The following is a 27,177-nucleotide window of genomic DNA, read 5'->3' on the forward strand; positions in this document are numbered from 1 at the left end:
CAGAATGCCAAAATCGATCAGCTGCTGATTTGTTTAGATCGTCTAGATTTAAAAAATTCAAAATAAAGAGTGTGTGATTAAGAATATTTCTAGGGGTGCCCTTAGTAGGGTATCATTCCCCCTTTTTTATCTTTTCAATGGTAGTTTTTAAGGATAGGTGAGCTCTTTCAACTATTCCTTGTCCTTGAGGATTATATGGAATACCGGTAGTATGTTTTATTTGTAATTTAAGACAAAAGTCTTGGAAAGCTTTAGATGTATAGCCAGGACCATTATCTGTCTTTAGTTGTTTAGGCTTCCCAATTACAGAAAAACAGTGTAATAAATGAGCTATTACATGTTTGGTAGCTTCACCTGTTTGTAGGGTGGCTAGTATAAATCCGCTAAATGTATCTATACATACGTGAATATATTTTAAATTACCAAATTCTGAATAATGGGTGACATCCATTTGCCAGATCATATTGGGAACTAGTCCTCTTGGGTTCACTCCTAAGTGAGGGACTGGTAGGTAGGTTATACATGTCTGGCATTGTTTAACTATTTGTCTAGCTTGTTCCCTAGTTATTTTAAACATTAATCTTAGAGTTCGAGCATTAAGGTGGTGTAAGGCATGAGTAGCCTGTGCTTGGGCTAGGTTTGTATTTGTAGCTATGGCTACCGTCTTGGTTGCCATATCAGCCAGTTGGTTGCCCTGGGATAGAGGTCCTGGTAATCCTGAATGAGCTCTAATGTGTCCAAGAAAGAAGGGTGTTGTTCTATTATGTATTAATTGTTGGCATCGTAAAAATAACTTGGCTATATGTGACACATGCTTAATTTGTGCTACTGTCTCAAGTAGAGGTATTGAGTGAACTAAGTATGCACTGTCGGTATAAATATTAAGGGCCTGATTAGGGAAGGCTGACAGCACTGCGATTAGGGCCTGCAATTCTACTAACTGAGCCGAGGTATGGCTGGTTTTGAATTTAACAGTGGTGTCTGCAAAGGTATATGCAGCAGTTCCTGTGGATGACCCATCAGTGAATATTAATAAGGCATTGTCTAAAGGTGTTTTACTGATGACATGAGGAAAGACAAAAGCATGTAGTTTACAAAATTGGATAAGCTTATTTGGCGGGTAATGGTTATCTAAGTTACCAGCATAAGAGGCGCAAGCAATCGGCCACGTTTCAGTGTTTTGCATTAGCCAATGGATTTGTGGCTTAGAATAAGGTTGTATGATCGTAGAGGGTTCAATTCCAAAATATTTTTTGCTATTGTCTCTCCCTAGAATAATTAAATCTGCTATGGCATCATAATAGGGGAGTAATACCTTTTTGGGTGATGAAGGCAAGTGGACCCACATAATAGGGTTATTTTGCCAGAATAAACCAGTAGGTGTTAGTGTTGTGTTAAATATTAAAAGGGTTAATGGCTGTGAATAGTCTATGTTAGTAACAAATTGCTCAGCAATGGCCGTCTCTACTTTATTAAGTGATAAAAGAGCTTCTTTTGATAACGACCTAAGGGACTTAGGGTTGGAGTCACCTCTCAGGGTGTCGAATAAGGGTTTTAAGTCTCCTGTGGTGAGTTTTAAGTATGGCCGGAGCCAATTTATGTCTCCAAGGAGCTTTTGGAAATCATTGAGGGTTTGTAACTTATCTTTACGGATAACAGCCTTTTGATTCGTAATTTTAGGTCCATTTATTTGAAAACCTAAATATGTATAAGGGTCTTGTAGTTGTATTTTTTCTGGAGCTATTTGTAAACCCGCTGTGGTTAGTTCTTGCTTGAGTTGAGCAAAACACTGTAAAACTTGTTCTCCCATTTTTCCTGCTATAAGAATGTCATCCATATAGTGTATAATATACATTTGTTTCCATGTCTCTCTAACTGAGTGTATGGCTGTAGCCACATAGTTTTGACACAAGGTGGGACTGTTGGCCATACCTTGAGGTAACACTTTCCATTGGTATCGTTTCATTGGTTCTTTGAAATTTATAGATGGTAAGCTAAAGGCGAATCGTTTTTGGTCAGTAGGATGAAGGGGAATTGTAAAAAAGCAATCCTTAAGGTCTATGATAATTTTAAAATATCCTTGAGGGATTGCTACCGGAGAGGGTAGTCTGGGCTGCAAGGCACCCATGAGGATCATAGTAGCGTTTACTGCCCTTAAATCTTGTAAGAGTCTCCACTTACCGGACCTTTTTCTGATAACAAATATGGGTGTATTCCAGGGAGAGTTACTCTCCGCAATATGCCCTGCCATTAGCTGTTCCTGCACTAACTGTTGGGCCGCAATTAGCTTTTCATTAACTAAAGGCCATTGATCAACCCAAACAGGCTCATCCGACTTCCATGTTATGGGGTCAGCGCACTTCTGGGGTGCAGGCATGTCAATGGCCGAAGCTAAAAATTTCCAAACCCCTTTGTGTTAGATTGTCCTAAGGCTGGAATAGGCCGTTGAATACCATTTTCCCTTTTTCCCAGTCCTTTTCCGGGGCTATAACCTTGGGCTAGCATTTGTGCAGTAACTATATCGTTAGGGCTGCACATCATAATTTTCATCTGGGAGAGTAGGTCTCGGCCCCAAAGATTAACAGGCAATTGAGGGATAACAAATGGTTTAATGAGACCTGAGTTATTTTCTTTGTCTTTCCAGGTGAGGTATTTAGAGCTTTGTCTGGGATTACTGCTTTGCCCAATTCCTCTTAAGTTAGTTAAAGTCTCTGTGGTAGGCCAGTGAGAGGGCCAGTCCTCTTGTTTGATGATGGTTACATCAGCCCCCGTATCTATTAATCCTGTAAACAACTTACCATCTAGCCACAAGGTCAGGGAGGGCTTTTGATTAGTGATTGGCTGTACCCAATATATATTTGAGGATCCAAAACTTCCCTTTCCTCTGTTAGAATGCTGGACTTTATTAGTTGTTTTAATTAGAGGCAGTAGGACTAATTGTGCTATTCTATCCCCTTGAGGGACAGTAATAATATTGTCAACAGCCCTGGCCATTATTTTAATTTCGCCAGTATAGTCGTTATCGATTACTCCTGGAAAAACTTGTAGATCCTTCACAGTGACACTACTTCTTCCCAGGATTAATCCAAAGGTATCAGGAGGCAAAGGCCCATATATTCCAGTGCCTAAAGCTTGTGCTCCCATCTCAGGTGTTAATACTGTGTGGGAGGTGGAACAGAGGTCCAGTCCTGCACTTCCTGGGGTTGCTCTACTAAGTCTTGAAATGGATTGTTGCTGCTGGCTGGAACAAAACTGACCGCCCCATAAGCTTGTTTCGGGGCCTGGGGCCGGCCCCTCAATCCGTTTCCCTGTTGAGGTGTTAGGGGATTTCCTTGATTGTCAGTTTTAGATTTACATTCGTTGGACCAATGTTTTCCTCTTTTACACCTAGGGCAGAGGCCTGGAGCTTTTGCCTCTAAGGTCTTAGCTAGTTCTCCCTTACAATCCCTAGCGAAGTGTCCCATTTTTCCGCACTTGAAGCACCCCTTGCTATTCTTATTTTTACTAGCGAGGAAGTCTTTTACGGTTTGTCCACTAAAGGCAGCAGCCATAGCCAAGCCCTGTTGATATGAGGGCCCTATGTCTGAACAGAGGCGGATGTAGCCTGTTAAGTCTGTTTTCTTTCTATAAGGTCTGATTGCTGCCTGACAAGCCGGGTTAGCGTTTTCGTAAGCTAATTGTTTTACATAATCCACCCCTGCCTCGGCATTTCCAAATATTCTGCTGGCCATGGTTAAAAGTCTATGTACAAAGTCTGCAAAGGGCTCATCAGGCCCCTGTTTGACCCCCGTGAGCGAGGCTCCTGGATCCCCCCTAACAGGAAGTTTTCTCCAGGCTTTGGTAGCCGCTGCTTGGATTTGAGAAAACAGTCCAGGATCGTACTGCATCTGAGCATCGGTTTCTGTGTAATTACCCGAGCCAGTTAGCATATCAAAATCCCAACCATTTCCGGCTTGTTGGTTTCTCTTGGCCGTATCTCTACAATTTTCATAAAATTCTGACTTCCAAATCAGATGGTCGCCTCCGGAAAGAACTGCTCTAACTAAGGTATTCCAATCTATGGGAGTGAGCCAATTTTCGGCCACAGATTCGACTATGGCCAGGGTATACGGGGCAGTAGCTCCGTATTGCGAGACAGCAGTTTTTAGTTCTTTTATTACAGTAAATTCAAACCCATTGTGGTGTCTCCAGGCTCGACCCTGCGTATCTGTAGTTTCCGTTACTGGAAAAACATCTCGAGGAGAGGAATCCTCCCTATCCCTACTACCAAGCGACCTTCCTTTTGGGACATGCTGTCCGGGTCTCTGAGGGTGAGAGGGTTTCTCTATTCCTTTAGGGTATTGAATGCTCTCACTTCCTGTCCTTAATTTCTGCAATCTAGTGATTAAAGACTGATGTAGTTCTTCGAGCTTTATTTGCTCTTCAAGCTGTGCAATTTTTTCTCTAAGCTCCTCTTTTGGGTCTATTACTGCCATAACTGCGGGCGCAGAAGCCTTATTATAGGGAGGGGGATAAGTAACAGTTTGTGGCCAGTCAGAATTATGATATTTTGCTGCCCCTTCCTCCAAATCATCCCAGTTTACTTCTGAAGGGTTAAGGTTATTTTCACTTTTGCTTTCATTAGTTGTAGGTAAAACTGGGTATTTTTTGGCCTTTTCCTTGTTTGATGTTTCTATATTTGTTATTGAGGGGACCCCAGCCTCTTCCTCATCGCTTTGTAGCGATATAAGGTCTATTTCTTTATTAGGTATAGATTTTTCGAGGTCGGTTTGGGAGCTGCCTCTTAATATTTCCTCAGTCTGAGTAACCACCGCCATTACCTCAGGATCTTTTTCTTTTTCCTTTTTATCTATTATATCTCTGATTAGATTCCAATAAGAAAAAGCTGTCACCGGAACCTTTTCTGGTCCAAAAATACTATAGTAATCTTGAAAACAATCTCCCACTCTACGCCACCTCTTTACGTCAATGGTCCCTTCTTGTGGAAACCAAGGGCAGGTTTCTTTTACAAAATCAAAAAACTTAAATAAATCATTACTTTTAACCTTTACTCCTCGTGTTTTTAAAACCTCTTTTAATTGCCCTACATAAATTTGATGCTGGCTTAATTCTTGTCCCATAATCAGACACTATTACTCACCTCTGGTTCCAATGCGGCAGGCTCCCGCGACGTCCGGAGGAATTTCTTCCACTTTTACTTTCGGCCGACTTTAGTGCCTTCTTCCTCACTTCTTCCCCCATGTCCAGGTCCCTGTCCGGGCACCAGGTGTCCCGACCTGCAGGACAGTCGAACGGGCCCTGGAAGGGGGAGTGGGAATGGAGGAGACAAGAAAACACGAGAAATGGAGACAAGACAAATAGCCTGAACAAGTCTCGTTTAATGGCGGCGGTGCGATGCCTTATATAGGCTGGCAGGGAAGAGGAAGGGCCAGGGCGGTGACAGGAGGCTGGGCTTACTCAAATTACAATCGCGCATGCGCTGTGGGTTTGTACTTTTCCCAGGCGCATGAGGTTATCTACGCACGGGCGGGAAAAGTTCGCGCGCGCGGGTAAAGTTGATGATGAAGAACCAGGAAGTGCGCCATCTTGTCTCCACAATGCGGAGCTTAAGCAACAGAGGCCGCGGCAATTTCCGGGCCTCACGGCTCCGGACAGGCCTTGACAGGGGAAGCTGCGCCTGTGGTGCAGTGAGGGGCCTCCCCGTGCTCTGAGTCACTTTGGTTGCTTTGTTTTTTCAGAGAGATTGATCAGACAGCAAGGCTCACATGGGCTGGAGAGAGACCAAGACAGGGAGGTTCTTATAAAGGCCAGAGCCAGGCCATAAGGACCTGACGAGGGTGGAAGCAGTGAGGAAGGAGGTGGAGACATGAAAAGTACCCTCCTTTATGAGAAGCCTCAAATCACAGATGGGTGTGGCTAGAAAGGGATGCAAAAGGGAGACAGGAAAGAGGAATCAGAGCAGGCTCAAGATTTCCAGCTTGGGTTTCTGAAGAAAGGATAGTGTCCGTAAACACACTAAAAAGTCAGATCCCGAGATTGCTTCACTTACGGGCAGCATCAGTGATTTATTTTATTTTATTTTATTTTATTTTTTGAGATGGAGTCTCACTCTGTCACCCAGGTTAGGGTGCAGTGGCCGGATCTCAGCTCACTGCAAGCTCCACCTCCCAGGTTTACGCCGTTCTCCTGCCTCAGCCTCCTGAGTAGCTGGGACTACAGGCGCCCGCCACCTCGCCCGGCTAGTTTTTTTTGTACTTTTTTTTAGTGGAGATGGGGTTTCACTGTGTTAGCCAGGATGGTCTCAATCTCCTGACCTCGTGATCCACCCGTCTCGGCCTCCCAAAGTGCTGGGATTACAGGCTTGAGCCACCACACCCGGCCAGCATCAGTGATTTAAAGACACACTTGGTCCTCGGAGCACCTGGCAGCTTGGCCCCTCGAGGCTCTGGCCAAATCATCAGCCCTTCTGAGTCAGTCAGGCCAGTACCATCTGAGGATGGTGCTGGGAATTGGTGCCCACCTTTACTGCCCACCCCACCTTCTTCCCAGTTACTCTCTAGCAAAGACCCTCATAACCACATAGTTATTTTTTTAAAAAATCCAGCTGGGCGCATTGGCTCACGCCTATAATCGTAGCATTTTGGGAGGGTGAGGTGGGCGGATCACGAGGTCAGGAGATTGAGACCATCCTGGCTAACACGGTGAAACCCCGTCTCTACTAAAAATACAAAAGTTAGCCAGGTGTGGGGGTGGGCGCCTGGAGTCCCAGCTACTCGAGAGGCTGAGGCAGGGAGAATGGTGTGAACCCGGGAGGCGGAGTTTGCAGTGAGCTGAAATTGCACCACTATACTCCAGCCTGGGCAACAGAGCCAGACTCTGTCTCAAAAAAAAAAAAAAAAAAAAAAAATCCGTCTGTAGCACATTCTTGAGACCTGCCTCTCCCCGGATGAGCCAGCCAAACTCCACAGGGTGATTTCAGGTGCACCAGGAATACCCGGAGGTTGTCATCCTATAATGGCTCTGAGGAGGTGTTATTATTATTATTATTTTTTTGCAGTGTGGAGGCATTATGCAAAGTGAGGTGATCGGGGTGACCCCCCTCACTCAAGGCTTTGAAGCCCTTCTCTAGTCATCATGCCACTGAATCCACTCAGTCCTCGCTACAACTGCACGAGAAAGGAATGTTTTCTTTTACCCACATTTAATAGAATCAGGACTTGAACCCGAGACTCGATATCCATACTCAATGCCCACCTTTCAGATGATGTCTACCACCCAGAGGCCCCAAATCAGGGTCTTCAGGCAGCATCCTCCCTTGGCGAGAGGGACTCCTGGGAAGACCCCCCTGCAGGTTGCACCTGCATCTGAGGGAGAGCTGAAATTGGAGGGTGCAGTCCTTTGCGTCTGTGACCAGCTCGGTTCCTGGAGCACCCGGGGTGGTGGAGGCAGAGAAGAGAGAAAGGGGTGGGCATCCAGCCCAGCAGCAGAGATCCAGGCACCCTCTCCCGGTTCCCTTTGCTGCAGCCTTGGCCTTGGCCTTAAGGGGAGATCACTGGGAAGGGGTAGTGAAGCACATTTGCTTCCTGACTCAGTCCTTAATTTCTGTGCCATCTTTGATCTATTCCCAACAGGTTCTCTGACTCAGTCCTGTGGTCTGAAAACTGGGATCACAAAACGTAGTCCTTCTTAAATCATTTGTATTACTTGTGAATTGAAGAATTGTTGACTACTTTTTTCCCTGCGTGCGTGCCATGGAATTACTAAACAGCTGTCAAGTTTGGTTAGGTTCTGAGGACAGTGCCAGTGTGAGGAAGGTATCAGTACATCTCGATCTTGGCTGGCTGGTTGTTTTCTATGTATTATTAACACCTTCTGATCTCATATACTCACTCATTCATCAAATATTTATTGTGCAAGACATTACTGCTGGGCTGTGAGTCTGTGTGTTTCCGTTTCCTGGCACTGCCATAATAAAGCATCATAAACTTGGTGGTTTAACAGAAGCTTATTTTCTCACAGTTCTGGAGGCTCAAAGTCTGAAATCAAGGTGTCCACAGGGCCACATTCCCTCTGAAAGCTCAGGGGGAGGACCCTTCCTTGGCCCTTTCTAGCCACTGGTACTTGCTGGCAATTCTTGGTGTTTCCTGGCTTGGGAATGCATCACTCCAACCTCTGTCTCTGTTGCCACATGTGCTCGCATATCTCTGTGTCTCTGGTTTTCCCTTCTTATAAGGACACCAGCCATTGCACTGAGGCCTGCCCTACCCCAGTATAACCTCATTTTAATTAATTATGTCTGCAAAGACCCTATTTCCAAATAAAGTCATATTCTGAGGTTCCTGGTAGACATGAATTTAAGGGGTAAGGCCTATAAAGGCTGTTTTTCATGGTCCTCCCTTTTTTTTCTTTTTTCTTTTTCTCTTTTTTTTTTTTTGGAGACAGAGTTTCACTCTTGTCACCCAGGCTGGAGTGCAATGGCACGATCTTGGCTCACTGCAGCCTCTGCCTCCCAGATTCAGGCAATTCTGCTGCTCAGCCTCCAGTGTAACTGGGATTATAGGCATCCACCATCACACCTGGCTAATTTTTGTATTTTTAACAGATACAGGATTTCACCATGTTGGCCAGGCTGGCCTCGAACTCCTGACCTCAGGTGATCCACCCTCCTCAGCCTCCCAAAGTGCTGGATTACAGGCATGAACCACCATGCCAGGCCCCATGGTCCTCATTTGCTCTTGAAAAGCAGCACGAGGTGAGAGCTTGGAGTCTGGGTCTTCACAGCAGGTATAGGGATGTAAAGGGTATGGTCCTGTCTCAGGGAGCTGGCAATTTTCTTAGGAAAGGTGGGACACAATCACTATGACAAGAGGACAAGGCAGGGTGAGATTACTTGTCAAATGGCACCAAGCACACGCATTCAAGCAACTCGCACCAACTTTCAGCACGCTGGGTCAGAGAGGGTTTTGTGAGGAAGGGGCAGTGAGTCACCTGAGAGCTGGTAGTGACTGGAGGAGGTTGGCAGGGAGGGCTCATGGGCTCACTGGCTTGGGAACAGCAGGTGCAACCATGGCTGGCAAGAAGATTCTGTAACTGGTGAGACATCTAGCCCCATGGGTGTTGCAGAGTGGACACAGGCAGGTCACATGTGGGTTGAAACAACAGCTGCCTCACTCACTCACTGGCTGTGTGGTCTCAGATGAGTAACTGCAGCACACGGCATTGTCATGGGGACTGGATCCAATCACATATGACAGAATCCCTGGCACGCGGGAGCCCCAGCCTGGAGGGCAGCCCCACTCAGGAAAGATTAGAAACCTCTCTTCCATCCAAGTGCAAAAGCCAGACATCTGAGCATGACTCTGGCCTCTTCCTCCCCAACTTTCACCAAAGTCAGTCTCGTCCACTTTCTAAGCAGCTTTTGTTTGTGTCCCTGACAACCCTCTGATGGCTGTGCTCCTCATCCAGGGGTCTCACATCCGACCTGGCTGGACTGAAAGCTCTGCCTCAGCCTCCCTCCTGTTCCCACCCATTTTCCACACTGCAGCCTGAGCCGTCTTCCTCATGTGCAAATCTGGTTGAGCTCTTCTCTCAGGCCCCTCTGTGGCCTCTGGTGCCCTCAGGAGGGGCTGAGTCCAACACTCAGGCCGGGTCTCTAAAAGCTGCACTTTTTCATCCCAGTGTGTCCCCCACCTCTTATCCCGCTGTGGCTTACATATCTCTGTCTTCACTGTCAACCTTTGTAGGGATTGTTCCCTCTGCCTGGAACTGTCCCTTTTCACTTTTAGCCCAGGCTGCCACAACAAAATACCATAGACTGAGCTGCTTAAACAACAGGCATTTATTTCTCACAGCTCTGGAGGCTGAAAGTCCAGGATCAGGGTGTGGCAGGGCCGGGTTCTGGTGAGGACTCTCCTCCTGGTGTGCAGACTGCTGCCTTCTTGCTGTGTCTATTTGAGAGAGAGAGAGAACTCCCTGGTGTCTTTTCTTATAAAACCACTAATCCCATCATGCGGGCTCACCCCTATGACTTCATCAAAACCTCATCACCTCCCAAAGACCCCACCTCCTAAAACTGTCACATTGGGGATTAGGGATTCAACATATGGTTTTGGGAGGGGACACACATATTCAGTCCATAGCACACTCTCTCAACCCTCTGTTTACTCAGCTCACTCCTCTTTCTCTTTGAGATTTCACTTTGGATATTACTTATTCCAGGAAGCCTTTCCTGATGCCCCCTGAGACTGGGCTGAGGGTTCCCTGTGAGTTTCCAGAGCTAATGCTGTCCCTTCCTCTCCTCAGAGAGGACATTTTGTTTCCTCTACAGATGACCTGGTCCTGTTCCAGAAGGCAACCCCCTAACCTCAGTACTGTTTTTGCCTTTCCAGGGCCACCGGGACCCAAAGGTGATCAGGGGGATGAAGGAAAGGAAGGCAGGCCTGGCATCCCTGGATTGCCTGGACTTCGAGGTAATAGACATGCCCCTGGGAAGGATCTGGGAGAGACCCCCAATCCATCTCTACTACCTACTTTCTTGATGGTATAAATGCCAGGGCTCCCCAGAGGAGCACCCAGTCGACTCCGCCTCAAACACTCTGTTCCAACAAGAGACTAAGAGGTTGCTGGTGTCACGATGGGATGCAGCACATACTTTTTCTTAGCAAGTGCCACAATCTGAAGGAAAAGGGCACAGTACAGGCCTGCAGCTCCCTGAAGCCCCTTCCCAGCCCAGGAGCCAGGGTCTGTGTGAGCAGAGCGTGTAGAAGGCGTTGGAGATGTTTTGAGATTCAGACCAACCCTTCAAAGATGCTGTCCCATCAGTGTTTCCCGATCAGCAGCCACCTGCCACCCTCCCGCCCCACCATGGCTCCTGCCGACCCTGCCCAGCTCTACGCATGGGTCATGAATGCCTATCCCTTCCCCTTTTGATCCCTCCCCTCCCCATCCTGCTGCACGCAGCAACAGCCCTGAAGAGCCAGTGGCTGGTGGGGAAGGTACTTTGGGCCTTCTAGAAAGGCAACGTTCTTAGACTCACTGTCTCCAAAGCTCCTGTTGAGTTCCTCCGTTGTACCTTGCCCGCCAGTCTGTCCATTCCTGAGCCTGTGCTGCGTGTAACATTTTGCGGGGAGACTGTGGTCTTCTGAGTGATGGAAGAAAAGGAAATAGAGGGAGAAAGGTGCCCAGTTATTTATTTTAGGAATTATACCCCCAAACCTTCTGTTTCCTAAATCTCTAAGACGTTGCAAACACAGTAGAGGAGACAGTGCCTGGAGGAAGGAGAGATCCCAGCCCAGTCTCCACTCCTGGCCTTCCCCTCTCAGGGAACCTCCCTAAAGTCAGCACTGAGGCTGCTCAGGGGCTCATGGGGCTCTGGAACTGCATTTTCTGCCTTAGGGAATCATAAGATGAGGGGCCTGGGGCACAGCTTGTGCTAAATCAAGAATTCTGTGGCAGCGGAGCTATTGGACTCTGGGAACACATATGTTGTATTAGGAGGGAAAGGGAGGAAACCCAATCAGCTCTCTCTGAGAAACCCGTCTTCTTCCAGTCATTGGACCTTAGGACTAGAGGAATAATTCATTACTGGGAGACAGATTTCTCCAAGTCCCAGAAAACGCCCAAAGCAAACCAACTCACATTCCAAGCAGGAAAGAACAATTAGTTAATTAAGGGTGCTCTGCTTTGCAGAGATAACTGTGCCTTAGGCCAGGCCTCATGGGGGCCAGGGCTCTCACTCGGTCAAGCACTTGTTTATGCTGGCTCTGCATGGTGCTGTCACAGCAGGAGGTGGCCAAGGGGCCTCATGGCCAAGAGCCCTGGGATTTGATCGGCAGCAGGCCATCCATTTACTGACCTCGCCTCCAATCCCTTTTGCTATACCTCCCTGTGTGTATGCAAGGGAAGGGATCTTTTTGTGTTTGTTTGTTTGTTTGTTTTTCCTTAAATAAAATGAGAAGCTATTTTTTCTTCCACCCACCCTCCTCCCTAAGTACCTGTAAGCCCTGTTGATCCAGCATGAAGTGATGCTGACTGACCATGAACCTTTATTTCAGCAAGAACAGGGCTCAGATCCTGCCTCCAACACTGCTGTGTGACCTTGGGCAGTTTACTTAATCTCTCTGAGCTCCGATTGGCTCATTTGTAACACAGGCAGAATAATCCCTCCCAGTGTTGTGATGATTAAATGAGATACTTAGCATCCAGAGCAGGGCCTGGCACACAGAAAGTGCTCAAAAAAGTGTTTACTGATTCTAGGCCGGGTGCGGTGGCTCACGCCTGTAATTCCAACACTTTGGGAGGCCAAGGCAGGCAGATCACTTGAGGTCAGGAGTTTGAGACCAGCCTGGCCAACATGGTGAAACCCTGTCTCTACTAAAAACACAAATATTAGCTGGGCGTGCTGGCGTGCGCCTGTAATCCCAGCTACTCAGGAGGGTGAGGTGGGAGGAGTGTCTGAACCTGGGAGGCGAAGGTTGTAGTGAGCTGAGATGGTGCCACTGCACTCCAGCCTGGGTAACAGAGTGAGATTTTGTCTCAAAAAAAAAAAAAAAAAAAAAGTGTTGCTGATTCTAAATCTCCAGCATGCTCAAGGGCAAAGGAACACCCCCAAAGGGATAGGCACCCCTACCGTCACTCACAATAGCACTGGACCTTTCTAGCGGGAGGATCCCGAGCCTGACGGATACAGGGTGTGCATGGGGAGGGTCCGTGTGGACCTGTTTGACTCTGCTGTGGCGGCATCTTTAGATTAACAGAAAAAAACCAGACACAAAGGCTAAAAGAGGATGTGTGGGGGAGGCTGAGCCTTGAACCTGCGATGACCTCTGAGGGTCATTCCTGTTCTGCATCTGAGGCTCTGCCATTTGTCTGTTTTCTCCCCAGGTCTGCCCGGGGAAAGAGGTACCCCAGGATTGCCCGGGCCCAAGGGCGATGATGGGAAGCTGGGGGCCACAGGACCAATGGGCATGCGTGGGTTCAAAGGTAATAACAACCTCAGTTTTCCCTGAGCCTCACCACCAGTCCCAGGCAGCATGTGGGCATTGGCGTGGAGGACCAGGACTCTCATCTTCACTGTGCCGTGGACCAGCGGGGAAACCTTGTGCAAGTCACTTCATTTTGTTAAAGCATTTAGTTTTTCTTCTAAAAACTAGAAACTCTCAGCCAGGCATGGTGACTCTTGCCTGTAGTCCCAGCATTTTGAGAGGACCAGGCAGGAGGATTGCTTGAGCCCAAGAGTTTGAGATCAGCCTGGGCAACACAGCAAGACTCCATCTCTAGAAAATATAAAATAATTAGCTGAGTGTGGTGGCACGTACCTGTAGTCCCAGCTACTTGGGAGGCTGAGTGGGAAGGATCTCTTGAGTCTAGGAGTTGGAGGCTGTAGTGAGCTATGACTGTGCCACCACCCTGGGTGACAGAGCAAGAGCTCATCTCTAAAACAAAATAAAACAAACACACACACACACAAATCTATAAATCCTCATGGTATATATTTCACAGGTCTGTCAGGAGGAGTGAGCAAGCATGTATGTGTGCAAATGCTAAAGTCCTTGTAGAAATGCAAGGGAGTGTCATGATAGGTTGCAGCCCAGAGATGTAATCAGAGAAAGCCAGCAAGGTGACCTGCAGGGCAGACACCAGGGCTGCAGGCCCAGGACAGCCCTCCTCCCCCAGTCCTGCCAGACTCCTGACCTTCTCTATACTCTTCTATTCCCCCAGGATTTACAACTTTTTTTTTTTTTTTTTTTTTTTTTTTTGAGGCGGAGTCTCGCTCTGTCACCCAGACTGGAGTGCTGTGGCCGGATCTCAGCTCACTGCAAGCTCCACCTCCCGGGTTCACGCCATTCTCCTGCCTCAGCCTCCCGGGTAGCTGGGACTACAGGCGCCGCCACGTCGCCCAGCTAGTTTTTTGTAGTTTTTTTTTTAGTAGAGACGGGGTTTCACCGTGTTAGCCAGGATGATCTCGATCTCCTGACCTCGTGATCCGCCCGTCTCGGCCTCCCAAAGTGCTGGGATTACAGGCTTGAGCCACCGCATCCGGCCGGATTTACAACTTTAATTCAGTTCTCAGATTTACAGTGCCAAAAATGTTCTTTCTGATTTGCTCTTCTTCCTGCAGGCAGTCCCCTTGTTTGTTTTTAGGGAAACCTACTTTTACATGTCTTTTCATGCTCGCTTCAAGATTGTCTAAACCTCCTAGCATCACTGCGGAAGATGAGGACATCTGATGCTCTTTCCCCAGGCTTTCTACTCCTCACTTATTAAAATGAAAACTAAGAAAAAAGTACTACTAATCATTCCCACCCCGTGTCTAGGGTGATCTCTTGATCTAGGATCACTGATAAGTTTTATTTTACTTTCTGGTCCGTGATGAAACAGGCTGAGGTTTTCCTTTCTTTTATGATCCCATTTTAAAAAGTTGGTTTTAAAACAGATTGTAAAAGCAGCACATGCTTGTTGAAAATAAAATTAGAGCCTGGGCAAGGTGACTCATGCTTGTAACCCCAGCGCTTTGGGAGGCCAAGGCAGGAGGATCACTTGAGACCAGGAGTTCAAGACCATCCTGGCCAATATGGCGAAACCCTGTCTCTACCAAAAACGCAAAAATTAACTGGGCATGGTGGTGCACACCTGTGATCCCAGCTACTCAGGAAGCGGAGGCAGGAGAATCACTTGAACCCGGGAAGTGGAAGTTGCAGTGAGCTAAGATTGTACCACTGCACTCCAGCCTGGGCCTGGGTGACAGAGTGAGACCCTGTCTCAAAAATAAATAAATAAATAAATAATTTAAAAAACAAAACAAATTAGACAACACAGAAGTTCATAAAGCTAAAAGTCTCCACCCCTCAGTTCCCCCAGCTCTTATTCTTTAGAATAACTACTGTCAATGCTTTGGAGCCTACCCTGCCAGACAGTTTTCTGAGCACATTCCTATATATGTATATGGCTGCCTTTTTTTATTTTTTATTTTTTCAAGTCTTAGATCATCCTGGGCATTCTCCCCTGGAATTTGCTGGCTTTCTTTTTTCACCAGACAGCATGCCCATGGGCTTTTGATTTGCAGATGTCTTCCTGGAGGTCCTTGGAATTGAAGTCCCTTGTCATTTTAATGTCCAGTGAGTGGTGCCAGGATTTTCTACTTCTTTGTAGAGGGAGATGCCAGCTGGCCAAAGAGGTCATATCCTCCTTTATCTATCTCCTTTAGCCATATCCTGGGAAGGAAATGCCACAATTCTCTGGTATCTCACACTTAAGTTTTATGATCTCTCCCACAAGAAAACCTGCTTGACGTAGAACCCGCCTTTCCCCCTATTTAACTAAAGCCCCCTCTCCCTTGTTTTCCCCTGGGCTCGTTAGAACAAACTTGGATGTGGACTTCTAAAACCCCAAGTGTTTAATAGGAGCATCTTTGACTTGTCTTCTTCCTGCAAAATTCCATGTGCTCTTTGAGGCTGTGCTGGTAGAGGCTGCTCTTTGGTTCTTTACGAAGGGGTGGGATTTTCTCACCCGTGCCTCATCCTTCTCGGGGTACCCAGGGCAGATGGCAGAATTGGCTGCCCTCTTCTCCTGCCTGCTGGACTCTTCAGTTGCTGCTGGCTCCCGCCTGAGGGTTTCTCTGGTCTCGAGTTCATCAATCTCCTGAAGGTAACATTTTTTTCACAATTAGGATTTGTTTCCATTTCTAATGCCAGTTTTCCTTCTCTGTTTTAGGTGACCGAGGCCCAAAAGGAGAGAAAGGAGAGAAAGGAGACAGAGCCGGGGATGCCAGTAAGGAAATTTTGCTGGGGTCCCGGGATATGGTCTTGGCACAGGGCTAGCTGTCTCCCGAGCAGCTCCATGAGTTTGGATGTTCAGAGGCTGGAGCCATGGCTGGGGTTCAAGTGTCAAAGGAGGCTCCCTACCTTTTTTAGGGCTCCGTTGGTCTAGCAAGAGATGCTGATAGACCCCAGGGGCACTGGCCACATTTCTCGAGGTGTCATAAGCCTAGTGATTGTGTGCATGGATCTGGAGGCTTCCCCTGGCCGCTCACTAGCCCAGCTGGGTATAATCTCTGTGCCTTGGTGTTCTCATCTATAAAATGGGGATAACAGGAGTCCTTACCTCATAAGGTCGTTGTGAGAATTGAATGAGTTAATCTGTGTAAAGTGCTTATGATCGTGCTGGACACCTAATGAGGACTCAGTACCTGTTTGTGATTATTATTCTGTGTAATACACCCACTCAGACACACTTCCTAAAATCATCGGAGGTGTGTGCACAAATTCAGCTACTGACCTTGTTAAAGGCCTCCCCTCCCTGGGTGTTACACAGGGAAAGGTGCAGAGACAAAGTGGCATCGCCTTTGTTTTCCCTGTTTGCCACTGATGGAGGAGTGACGCTGGAGTGCTCATGATCCGGCAGACCACCCGGTTAGGAGTGGACATCTTTCTGATGCAGTCCTTGCTAGAATGTTGACAAGGGAATCCGCTTATTTAGTTGTGCCACTCTTCTAGGGTTTACTTTTCCCCACAAAGTGCTACATGTAGAATCTTGGAGACTTGCCAGAGAAGAATGAGCAGTCTCCTAGCCAAGTTGAAAAAGGAGCAAAAGAAAAATCCCCAAACCCAGCATGTGGTGTAAGTTGGCTCTGTCCCATGCAAGGGCGCAAGCAGAATATCACTGCCTCTGGCATCTGGGCTCCGGTCTTGGCTCTGGGAGGATGGGGCCTAGGGAAAGAGTCTCTGTGTTATAGCCTCCCCCCCCCCTCAGATACTCAGGGACTGGGGCCACTGCAGAGTCACAAGCTGGGCATAGAAAGGGGTCTCATGACACCCAAAGAAATCAAGAAGACTGTCAGCCCCACGAAAGCCCCATCAAAATTCAACACAATACCACAACCCACAGCACCACAACCCACAGCACCACAACCCACAGCACCACTAATCATTAGCCATAGGCCTCCATAAATAGGAGAAGGTTTCGAAGAGAAACCTACAAACCCTACAACCAAAAGGACACTTAATAAAAATATAGCATGTGCCATTATTCCCACAAGGACTATAACCATGACTAATGACATGAAAAATTATTGTTATACTTCAACTCTAAGAACACTAACGGCCAAGACCCGCAAAACACACCCGCTAATAAAAATTATTAATTACTCATTCATTGATCTTCCCACACCATCTAACATTTTTATATGATGAAACTTTGGCTCACTTCTTGGTGCCTGCCTAATCCTCCAGATCATTGCAGGATTATTCCTGGCCATGCAGTACACATCAGACACTTTAACTGCCTTCTCTTCAGTTGCTCGTATCAGCTGAGATGTAAACTACAGCTGAATGGTCTGTCATTTTCATGCTTCCTTGGCCTCAGTAGGTCCTTCAGATGAGATCAAGCACACTCAGGGTGGTATGGCGCAGTAGGCCCTTCAAATGACACTTTCGTCGCAGCTGTGCAGGACCAGAAGGAGACCTCACTCCGGAAAAGAGGCCTCCCCAAGGACCCCCCACACTTAAACTTGCCCCTGCTTCCTCTCTGCCTTCCCCTCCCTGAGGCATGATTCAGGATCAAATAGGAGCAAGGCAGGTGACAGCACCTTGTCCTCGAAAGTGATGGACTTGCCCACAGTAAAACCAGTGCCCAGGCTGATTCTAGACCTCCCTCACTCACCCCACCTGAAGTGCTAAAGTCCACAAGGTCATCTGTGAGCTTACAGTTCTAGCATTCTCTATAGTCCCTTTCAAGGGCTGCTTAACTGGGTGTGTCTGACTGAATGGGGCCATCTAGTAGACCCGATCTGATCCGTTTTGTCTTAAGGGCTGGGTCCTGAATGTCATCTTCACAGTGCTGTTTTTCCCTGCTCTGTTTGTTGACTGGTTTCTGACAGAATGCTGCCAAGGTAGCCAAGAAGGATCGTGGCATTTAGTTCTGAGAAATAAACAACTCCTGATGGGGGTGGGCAGGAAGGGAGGAACTGTGTGGAAAGATGGCCTTTGAGATCAGAAACACTGCCCGCATGCCAGAGGGGCTCTTGTCAGGAATTCTCTGGCGGCTCTTCTTTCAGCAGACTTGAGAAAGCCGTGAGGAGGTCGAGCCAGCAGGGCGTTCCCCGTGCTGCGGAGGATGTGTGGTCTCTATTCACCTTGCTCCTGTGGGCCAGGCTGGTGGGCTCTGCACTGGGATTGGGCTCTGAGGCCAGAGCATGGTGCAGGGAGGTGAGAGCCAGAGCCACAGGGGTGCAGGACTCCCTGGCCATGGGTGGGGAGGTGTGGGGGAAGGGCACCCCATCCACTTGGCCCTGGAGCCTCTTGACTGCACAGCAAGAGGTGACATCAGCTCTGGACGGCCTCCCCTCAGGGACTGAGGCTTTCTTTCCTGCCTTGAAGAGCTACACCCTCGCTGCCGCCCAGAACTCAGACAGAACCCAGAGCCTGAGCTTGCACAAAGTGCTGAGCTTTTCTTCCCTGCTCTCTGACAAGACCCCCACCTGCAGTGGTCTCCAGGGGCAGTGAAACTGGGAGGCAAAGGGGCTGAGCAGAGACACCTCCGTGGACAGGAAGCTCTACACAACATGCGGAGGACCCTGGGAGACCCAGAGGAATCGTAGAACAAAGAAACTGGCAGGCCAGCCTCCATCTTCCATTTTCAGAGGCCCATAGGGGAGGACGGACTTCCTAACGTCCTCAGGCCAGGGCCGAGGCTGAACACCATCCTCAGTCCCTGACTTCCCGACCCTGGGATGGGAGCTACGGCCCCTGGTCTTGGGCAGTAGGGCCGGGCTCCTTAAAACCCCAAGTAATCCCCTCTTTCACATGCAGATATAAGGACCCTGGGGCTGAAGGGGAACAGTCGTCGCGATTGGGGGCTAAGCTCTGTGCCTGTCCCATTGCGGGGTGTCTTCCCACAGCCTCCGTCCGCCCGCTTGCTCTGACCACATCAACACCAAGCTGTATTCAGCCTCCTGCTTATGTTTCCAGGGAATTCCAGTCCCAGAGGCATTAACCATATCCCTGAGACCCGGGCTCTGTAGGGGAGAGTCAAGGCTCAGCTTTCAGAAAAGTGTGGAAATTCTGACGGACATGGTGCCCATGTCTGAGGGTTTCTTAGTCATTCCCTGCACCCTGGGAAGCCCCACCGTAGGATCTACGGGGTGGGAAAAAAGCGTTTGCAACACCACAGAGCTACCCTCCTCCACTAGCCAACATCGTGCGGGAAGAGCCACTAACCAGGGTGGCCTCTGGTAACCCCGAGGCCTTTAAACCCTCCCAAACATCTCCGAAGCCCGCGCCATTAGCAGCAAAGACCTGAAGTTCCAGCAGATGGGGATGAGACTGGGCAAAAGGGACTGGTGAGAAAACACGACAGACACCCCTCACTTGGGACGTGGAAAGTGGGGGTTTTCCCTGGAAGCGGGCATGCCACAGAAGGCTTCTCAGGACCCATCTGAGTCCACATTAAAATATTTTTCAGAACAAAAATCTTGCCATTGTTTACCCATGTTTTGATCTGAAGTCATAGGATTTTAGGGTTGGATGGGTTTCAGACCCATTCCTCTCTCTCGCCCAACCCCACCCCACCAGTTTTCACAACAGAGACCAGCAACAGAGAGATGGGAGGGATCCCCAAAATCACCCAGCCTAGGTCATGGCCAAACTGGGTCTAGAATCCAGATGTCCTGATTTCTGCTTGATGAGAGATAAAGGTTTTTTTAGTCAAGGACGATATCAGTCATTCCGTGACATGTTTGGCTTTTGGGAGTTTGGCCAGGAAAAAAAAAGAAAGAAAGAAATGCTACGTATACACATCTCAAGAGAGAAATACATTTGTTTTACCCGAGTAGATGGTCCATTTGCAGGAAAAATAAATAGTATTTTCGCAACTAAGGGGTGGGTGAAGAATTCAGTTTTTTAAAGTCCCATAGCATGAATTTAAAGCAGGATATAAGTTTGGATTGTTTAAAAAACCTTTCTCAGTTTGGTTTCACATGGAAACAAAATATGCAGATGACACCAGGGTGAATTCTAAACCAGAGTTTGTTGATGGTTATCATTCATAGCTTAGAGCACTTGAAAAATATTTAACACTTTGTGCATGTTTTCAGTATTTAGGGAAGTGAGCTTGGGGAAGAGGGAAGCAGTGGGCACCCCAGCATGCAGTGTAAACTCAAAATAAATGATCAGAGGAGGAAGTTTCTGGACAGTTTTCCCCATAGCTGCTGAGATGTTTCTGTTCCTGTTTTACAATCAAGGAGGAAGAGTCCTCTGGAGTCCTTGGACTCCCTTCTCCCATCCCTGTGCCTAGAGTTTGCTGTACCAGGTGCCCAGGGGAATCTGTTTAGGACAAGGGAACACCAAAAGTTAGCCTTATCTCAGGCATGGAGAGACACAGTGACTGCACCTTGTTTTTCATTTTTTGGGTTTTTTTTTAGATGGAGTCTCACTCTGTCACCCAGGCTGGAGTGCAGTGGCACGATCTCAGCTCACTGCAACCTCCACCTCCTGCGTTCAAGCGACCCTCCTACCTCAGCCTCCAGAGTAGCTGGGATTACAGGCACATGCCACCACGCCTGGCTAATTTTTGTATTTTTAGTAGAAATGGGTTTTCACCATGTTGGCCAGGCTGGTCTTAAACTCCTGAGCTCAGGCAATCCGCCTGCCTCGGCCTCTCAAAGTACTGGGATTACAGGCATGAGCCACCGCGCCCAGCTGACCCAAGTCTTAAAGAGTAAGTTTGTGTCCACCAGGTGGATGTGGAAGTTGAAGGCGTCCCAGGTAAAGAGAACCATGCTTAAAACAGCATAGCATTGTCTGATCCTCCCAAATAGTACAGCATGGCAAGGGTTTGGGATGTAAGAGACAAAAAATAAGGCTGGAAAGGAACACGGGGATAACCAAGGGCCTTGCAGTGGTCAGGAGTTTAGGCTTGAGCCTCTGGGCACTAGGAAGCTATCCACAGGATTGTAATGGCAGAGCCTCGGCTGTCCCTGATGGCCCTTTGCACGCGACCAATGCCTGGTGCGTGGTAGACAGACCCTTCCTCCCGGGAAAGGCCACATTCCAAATCCAAGTTTCTTTTCTGCTCCTGCTCCTTCTCTTGTCTGCACTTCCACTTCGAGCAAATCCTGTTTTTCAGAAACATTTCCTGAGGAGATGTGACCCCAACTGTATGCAGTTCTGTAGGAGCAGCGCTGGTGTGGAGCAACGAAAAGGAAGATTCATTTCCCCTGCTCACTCCCAAGTGGTTGACCCCAACTGTGCAGGCGTTTTGCACACTGACCAATGCCCCAACCGCTGCTGGGTGTCCCACCATTCAATTCCATTCTGACATAATCTACCTGGAGTTAGCGAAGACCCCACAGGGTAAGGGCTCAGTCCCACAGGCTGCCCCTGACTTCAGATGAAATCTCAAATCCAAGCTTCCAGAAGTTCTAAGCAATCGACTGGAAGTCGGAGATTCCCTTTAGATCCCCTCCTTGGGTGTGATTATTTGCTAGAACCCAACTCACAGAACTCAGGAAAAGTTAGGTTCATCAGTTTATTATAAAGGACACAATTCAGGAACAGAGGGATGGGAGAGTTGCAGAGGGCAAGGTATGGGGATGGGGCGCAGAGCTTCCCTGCCCTCCCTGGGCATGCCGCCCTCCAGGTACCTCAATGTGTTCAGCACCGCACCTCTCTGAACCCTGTCCTTTTGGGTTTTATGGGGGTTTCATTACATAAGCATGACTGATTAAATCACTGGCCATTGTTACTTGAATTCAATCTGCAGCCCCTCTCCACTTCCAAGTAGGGCTGAATGGTCCAACCTTCTAATCACGTGGTTGATTTCCCTGACAACCAGCACCCCTATCCTTCGATCCCACCCAAACTCGGGTATGGTTGGAAGGGGCTTATTATGAATTTTGAAAAGATGCTCCAGAGCTATTTCAGGAGTAGGGACAAAAAGCAGATTCTCACAAGAGATGGTCCTGTCACTCTTATCACTTAAGAAGTTACAAGAGTTCTAGGAGCTCTGGCTGGGAGCTGGAGATGAAGACCAAATACTTCTTATTATATCAGTATCACAGTAGCAAACCTTAAATCCAAGTCCTGTTTTGACCTCACTGGCTATGTGGCCCTGAGGCTAGTCGCTTAGCCTCTCCGGCCACAATTTCCTCTTTTTTCCCCTATTCTGTGCAGAGGATGAGATCTGGCCTTCCAGACATTCTGGTTTGCCAAGATCCCATCTTAAACCTTCCTAAAACAAATCCAGTGACTCTTCCTAAAAGCTCACAGTGACCCCTTCCATGGGAGCTTCTGCACTACTGTGTGCAGAAAACAGTTCAATTCTGATTAATCCATGCTGTGAGTGGTTTGATGACTTCACATAGATTCAAGAGGACCTGGAAAAATTAAAGGCCTGGCCCCTTTAAGAAGTCAGGTGGTAAAATAAGGATGTGCAGAGGCGCCTGCGAGTCAGGGACAGCTGAGCTTGCTGCATTAGGTTCATCTCTTTAAAAGGTATTTTCAGCATCTCTGGCCAGAGGGAGAGAGACCAGAGCTGGGCCCATGCCCTGGCAGGGAAAAAATGCTTAGGCAAGGAGAAATGAAATCCTCCCTCCCAGGAATCCTAAGAAGTCATTAACAGGGCCACTAATATTTGTACTCCGGATATATGCTAACCGAAGGCAGGAACCAGGGCCAAAGCCTGGGAAGAACTGCTAGTTGGAAGAAAATAAACAAGGCAGTGTGGAGTTTATGTTCAGATTTAGCAGCCAGGTGAGTATGTGGGACTTGGGAGGCTTGGCTGCTGTGACACCTTGTCTAGTGGGGGCATTTCACGTGTAAGCTGAGGTGACCAGTCTGACTGCTGCCTAATCCCTATTCTTTGTATGTGCATTGCCTGCTCTGTCTCCACTTCTCTGCTTACACAGGCAGCCTAGCTTGCGGTGCCGCCCTTCCCTCCTGACCAGGGACTGTACATCCCCAATCCCCTGGCAGACATGCAGTGGTTTTGGGGATTTGCCCTGCAAGAAAACTGTCTTAGTAATACCAACATCAGACGAAGGTGAACACGGAATCATCTACGAAAACCAGTGAAAGAAATGACGCTGAGATCTTTGATGTGGGTTTTGAACAAAGAAAAGTTTTTATGTTGAGATGCACATGAAAACCAAGAGTGGTTTGACTGTTTATTTAGAAAACATTTCAAACAAACTTGGGAATTGTCCTTAATCTCCATGACCCCAAGCTCCCGTTTTGCTGGGAGTGAATGCAGCTGCGGGCTCTGCGGATTGAGTCCGGGAGGTCCCTGGGAGCCTTTGATGTCACTGGATCAGCTCTCACTGCCACCACATGAACTTCACAGCCCTAGGTACCCTCTGTCCTTTGGCATGGAAGCCACCTTGGAGGGTGCTTGGGGCCAGCTATCTAGTTGGACTTACTTCCCCTGGGGCTGGATTTCAGCCTCTTCTTTTTTCTTTTCTTTTTTTTTTTTTGTTTGAGACCGAGTCTCACTCTGTCACCCAAGCTGGAGTGCAGTGGTGCGAACTCAGTTCACTGCAACCTCCTACTCCCGGGTTCAAGCGAGTGTCCTGCCTCAGCCTCCTGAGTAGCTGGGATTACAGGCGCACACTACCATGCCCGGCTAATTTTTGTACTTTTAGTAGAGACAGGGTTTCACCATGTTGGTCAGGCTGGTCTCGAACTCCTGACCTCGTGATCCACCCACCTCAGCCTCCCAAAGTGCTGGCATTACCGGCGTGAGCCACTGTGCCCTGTCTCAGCCTCTGTTCTTTAGGGAGACTTTTATTGAATTCAGATGGAAGAAAGAGACAGGCGAAGCCATAGTGAACCTCCCTGGGAGGTCTTGGGGCCATGGTGGCAGGAGGGGTATTTGGCTGGCTTTCTCGCTGACTCAGAGGCTTGAAAAGTCACTTGCCATGGTGCCTGGGTCCCCCACCACGACCTTCAGGGGTTGTATTGAGTTCAACACTATTGAGAGGCGACTACCCAGTCACTGAGCTCCTGCATGTTTCAGAATAACTCTAGGGTATGTCATCATCCCATCTAACTGAGGAGGAAACCACGCTGAGAGGTTACATTCCTCGCCCAAGGCCCTAGAGTTAGAGAGGGGTAAACCTGGTTCTCAAGGCAGTCCCAACCTTTGAGGATTTATGGTGCAGAGGTGGAGAATCATCCCAGAAAGGGGACTCAGACCTAGAACCTAGAGGAGGAGGAGAACTGGGATAGGAACTAGGGCAGGGAGGGGATGGCAGAACCCTCCCAGGAAGGTCCACTAACTAGCCCTGGGCACGTGAACCTGAGCCTTCAAGAAGGGTGCCTTACGGATGTCAGCACCTCCCCACAGGGTGTACAGCTAGGAGTGCTGCAGGCCTGATGAAACAGGCACATAGCATCACTGTTTTCTCCTGGCTCTGCAGCATTTCTTTCTGGTTTTAAATGCTTGTTGACTCTGACCTCTTAGTGCCCTGTGAGAGGTTCAGGAGCTTCCGAAAGAACAGGACTCACTTGTCCACCCAGGCCACCCAGGACATTCCTACAAATCCAGCTCTAAGCAGAGCTTCTGGGCCTTAACGGCATCCTCCCACTGTGTTGGGGTGAGCTCCCAGTTCAGGACTGGGCAGGAAAAGCTCTTCATCTATTATTTGATCAGACACACTTTTTATTGAGCACTGGGTAGCCAGGAATAGCAAAATCAGAGCAAACTCGCAGTTTCCAGAGAATATGAAGCACAGCTGGGGAGACAAGGAGGGGAGGTCACGGTTTTTAAAAGTCCGGTGCGATCCTCAGGGCAGTGACAATGCGGGAGATAGTTCTGTGGCTCCTTCTACCCAGCAAAGTCCCAAGTACCCCGTGTGACCCCTAAGTGGAGACACAGCACTTTGGAAACCCAGGTGTGGTCCTGGCGTGACTGCCTTGTCACGTGGCCTGGAGAGAGTCACTCACTCCCCTTCTCTGAGTCTCAACTTTCTCACCTGTAAAATGGGGCTAACACCACCTACCTTAGGGGAGGGCGGCAAAGACCCCATGACACCTGCTAATAAAAGTGCTTTGAAGAGTCGTAGAGGAAAATATTAAGAGCGGATTCCCATTAGGAAGTAGCATTTTATAAAGCACACCCACAGGCCAGACCACATTTTGAAAGCGATGCCCTCCAGGAGAGCCTGATCAGAAAATCCTTTTGCTTTTGGGATGGCCCCCGTCCTTCCCATATGGATCACATTTCCTGCCGAGCAGTGTCACCTCAGCCTCAGCAGAGCCCCTGTGCCGCAGGCCGGCTGGGGGCACGCGGAGTTCTTTCTTTACAAGAGAATGAAAGTTCAACTTCCTTAATGGGCAGATGGTCCAAATTATCCCTAGGGCTCTACTCTGCAGCTGCAGAAAATCAGAGCCTATTTTCCCAGCCCCATGTGTTTATTTCTGTTCTCCACGACCTCCTTTCTTTCCTCTTGTTTTGCTCTGGCAGGGGGACTGGAAGGCAGGAAAAACAAACATAAAGGAGCTGCAATCTTCCAGGCTTAGGGTGGGCTTTCCCTCTGCTTTTCTGTAGAGGCACAGTTCCCTGGACTTTAGGTGCCTTCTGGTGCACAGCCAAGCAGGTTCTGGGGTAGTTAGTGACCAGCTCCTTTCTTAGAGCCCCTCAAATGCTGTGAGTCCCATTCATCCATTCATTGCCCCACTCATTCATTCCACACCATCTGTTGAGCACTAGAATGTGCCAGGCTCTCTGTTTGCTGCGGGGATGTGATCTGGAACCACAAGGATGCACAACGGTGGCTGCCTTCATGCAGCTTCCCATGGGGAGTGCAGAGAGACACGGAAGAGGGAATCACAGTGCAGGATTTCTCATTAGTGGGGAGCACATACTGAGGCCACAATCAGGAAGCATTCCCAGAGGAGGTGACGTCTCTCTACCTTACAAGACCTCACAACTAGCTTGATCCCAGATCCGTGCTCTCCCACAGAGCTTCTCAGCCTTGGCTGTGCACCAAAATCACCTACGAATTGTTCAAAACTGGCCCCTCACACTGGTGGGTGTCAGAGCTTCCCAGGTGCTTCCTAGATACAGTCAAGACTGGAGCTACTGCTTTCAGTCTAAGACTCATTCCCTTAAGCCTGAGAATAGTGGATCCGGCAGACCCCATAGGGCTGTTGTGAGATGGATGAAAAGCACTTTATGTTTGGAGAGGGCTGTTATTAAATATTTGTCTTAAGTATTCAGCCTGAGAGTCGCCTCTGTGGGTTGAAAATAACAAGCCTTTGCCCTTCTCTCTGACTCTGCCGTGTGGCAGCTGTGTGACCCTGAGCAAATTTTTACTTGACCTTTCTGAGCCTGTTTTCTCTTCTGTTAAATGAGCTGTAATAACTAACTCATGGAGCGGCTGTGAAGAAGAAATGAGCAAATGCACGTATGAAGCACTTTGCGCAGTGCCCAGCCTGTGCACGGTGGGACCTCAGTAGACAATCATTCTTTCCTCTGTTTATGCCCGACTTGAACTCCATCCTGGGTAGTACCCAGAACTTGGCTGTGTTGTCGCTGGGTTTGGGGATGGCTCTGAGCCAGGTGTAGCCAAGCCCTGCTTGCAGTAGATAGCTCTGAGGTTACCCCAGCCCTGGAAGCCGGTTCTGAGAGATGGCAGCCACTGGCCATTACATAGTCCTCCTAAACCTGCTGGGGGCGGAGGAATGAAACCACTTGCTCAGTTGCGCTGAAAGAAGGAAAAGGCTATTCCCCATCTCATACCCCAATGATAGCCATGAATCCTCAAGCACACAGTGTAAAATAAGGTAGGGAATAACCGGATGCAAAACCCTGGGATGTCCAGAGATGCCATGGTGAGTAAGTGAAAACAGATCCTGGCTTTAAAATCCTGTAATGCATTCCCCAGAGATGCTGTCGGGTTCCCTTCCATTCCCAGAAGCAGGATGAGCAGCTGTCTGGCATGCTACAGAGAGGAGAGGATCTGTGTGTTTGAAGTAGAGGGGAGGGGTTCAAGGCCAATGTCCAAGGCCCCTTCCAGCCCCAAGGTTCAGGGGCATCTGGGGTGAGACCCAGCCTGCTTTGCCTGGGACCCTACTTGTCTGACATATATATTTACAAAGCAAAGAGAGCAAGGAAATGTTTGTTTTGAGAGGAGGATCCCCACATAGTAGATTCCTAAGGTCTGCACTAGGAGCTCAAGCGTGG

The 27,177-nt window shown here is 48.5% G+C and overlaps 1 protein-coding gene across 2 annotated transcripts in view; it reads left to right on the forward strand.

The window, feature by feature from the left end:
- The window catches only part of SCARA5 (scavenger receptor class A member 5), a 146,646-nt gene that overhangs the window by 89,981 nt on the left and 29,488 nt on the right, over positions 1-27,177 (forward strand). Inside the window, exons 5-7 of one of the 2 annotated variants that reach the window (XM_030937978.1) lie at positions 10,389-10,469; positions 12,883-12,981; positions 15,712-15,768. In XM_030937978.1, the coding sequence (XP_030793838.1) occupies positions 10,389-10,469; positions 12,883-12,981; positions 15,712-15,768 (237 nt within the window). The remainder of the gene's footprint in view (positions 1-10,388; positions 10,470-12,882; positions 12,982-15,711; positions 15,769-27,177) is intronic. The other variant, XM_030937979.1, reaches the window with a different exon arrangement.

Source organism: Rhinopithecus roxellana, chromosome 9 (assembly GCF_007565055.1).
Source record: "Rhinopithecus roxellana isolate Shanxi Qingling chromosome 9, ASM756505v1, whole genome shotgun sequence".
Taxonomy (NCBI): Eukaryota; Metazoa; Chordata; class Mammalia; order Primates; family Cercopithecidae; genus Rhinopithecus; species Rhinopithecus roxellana.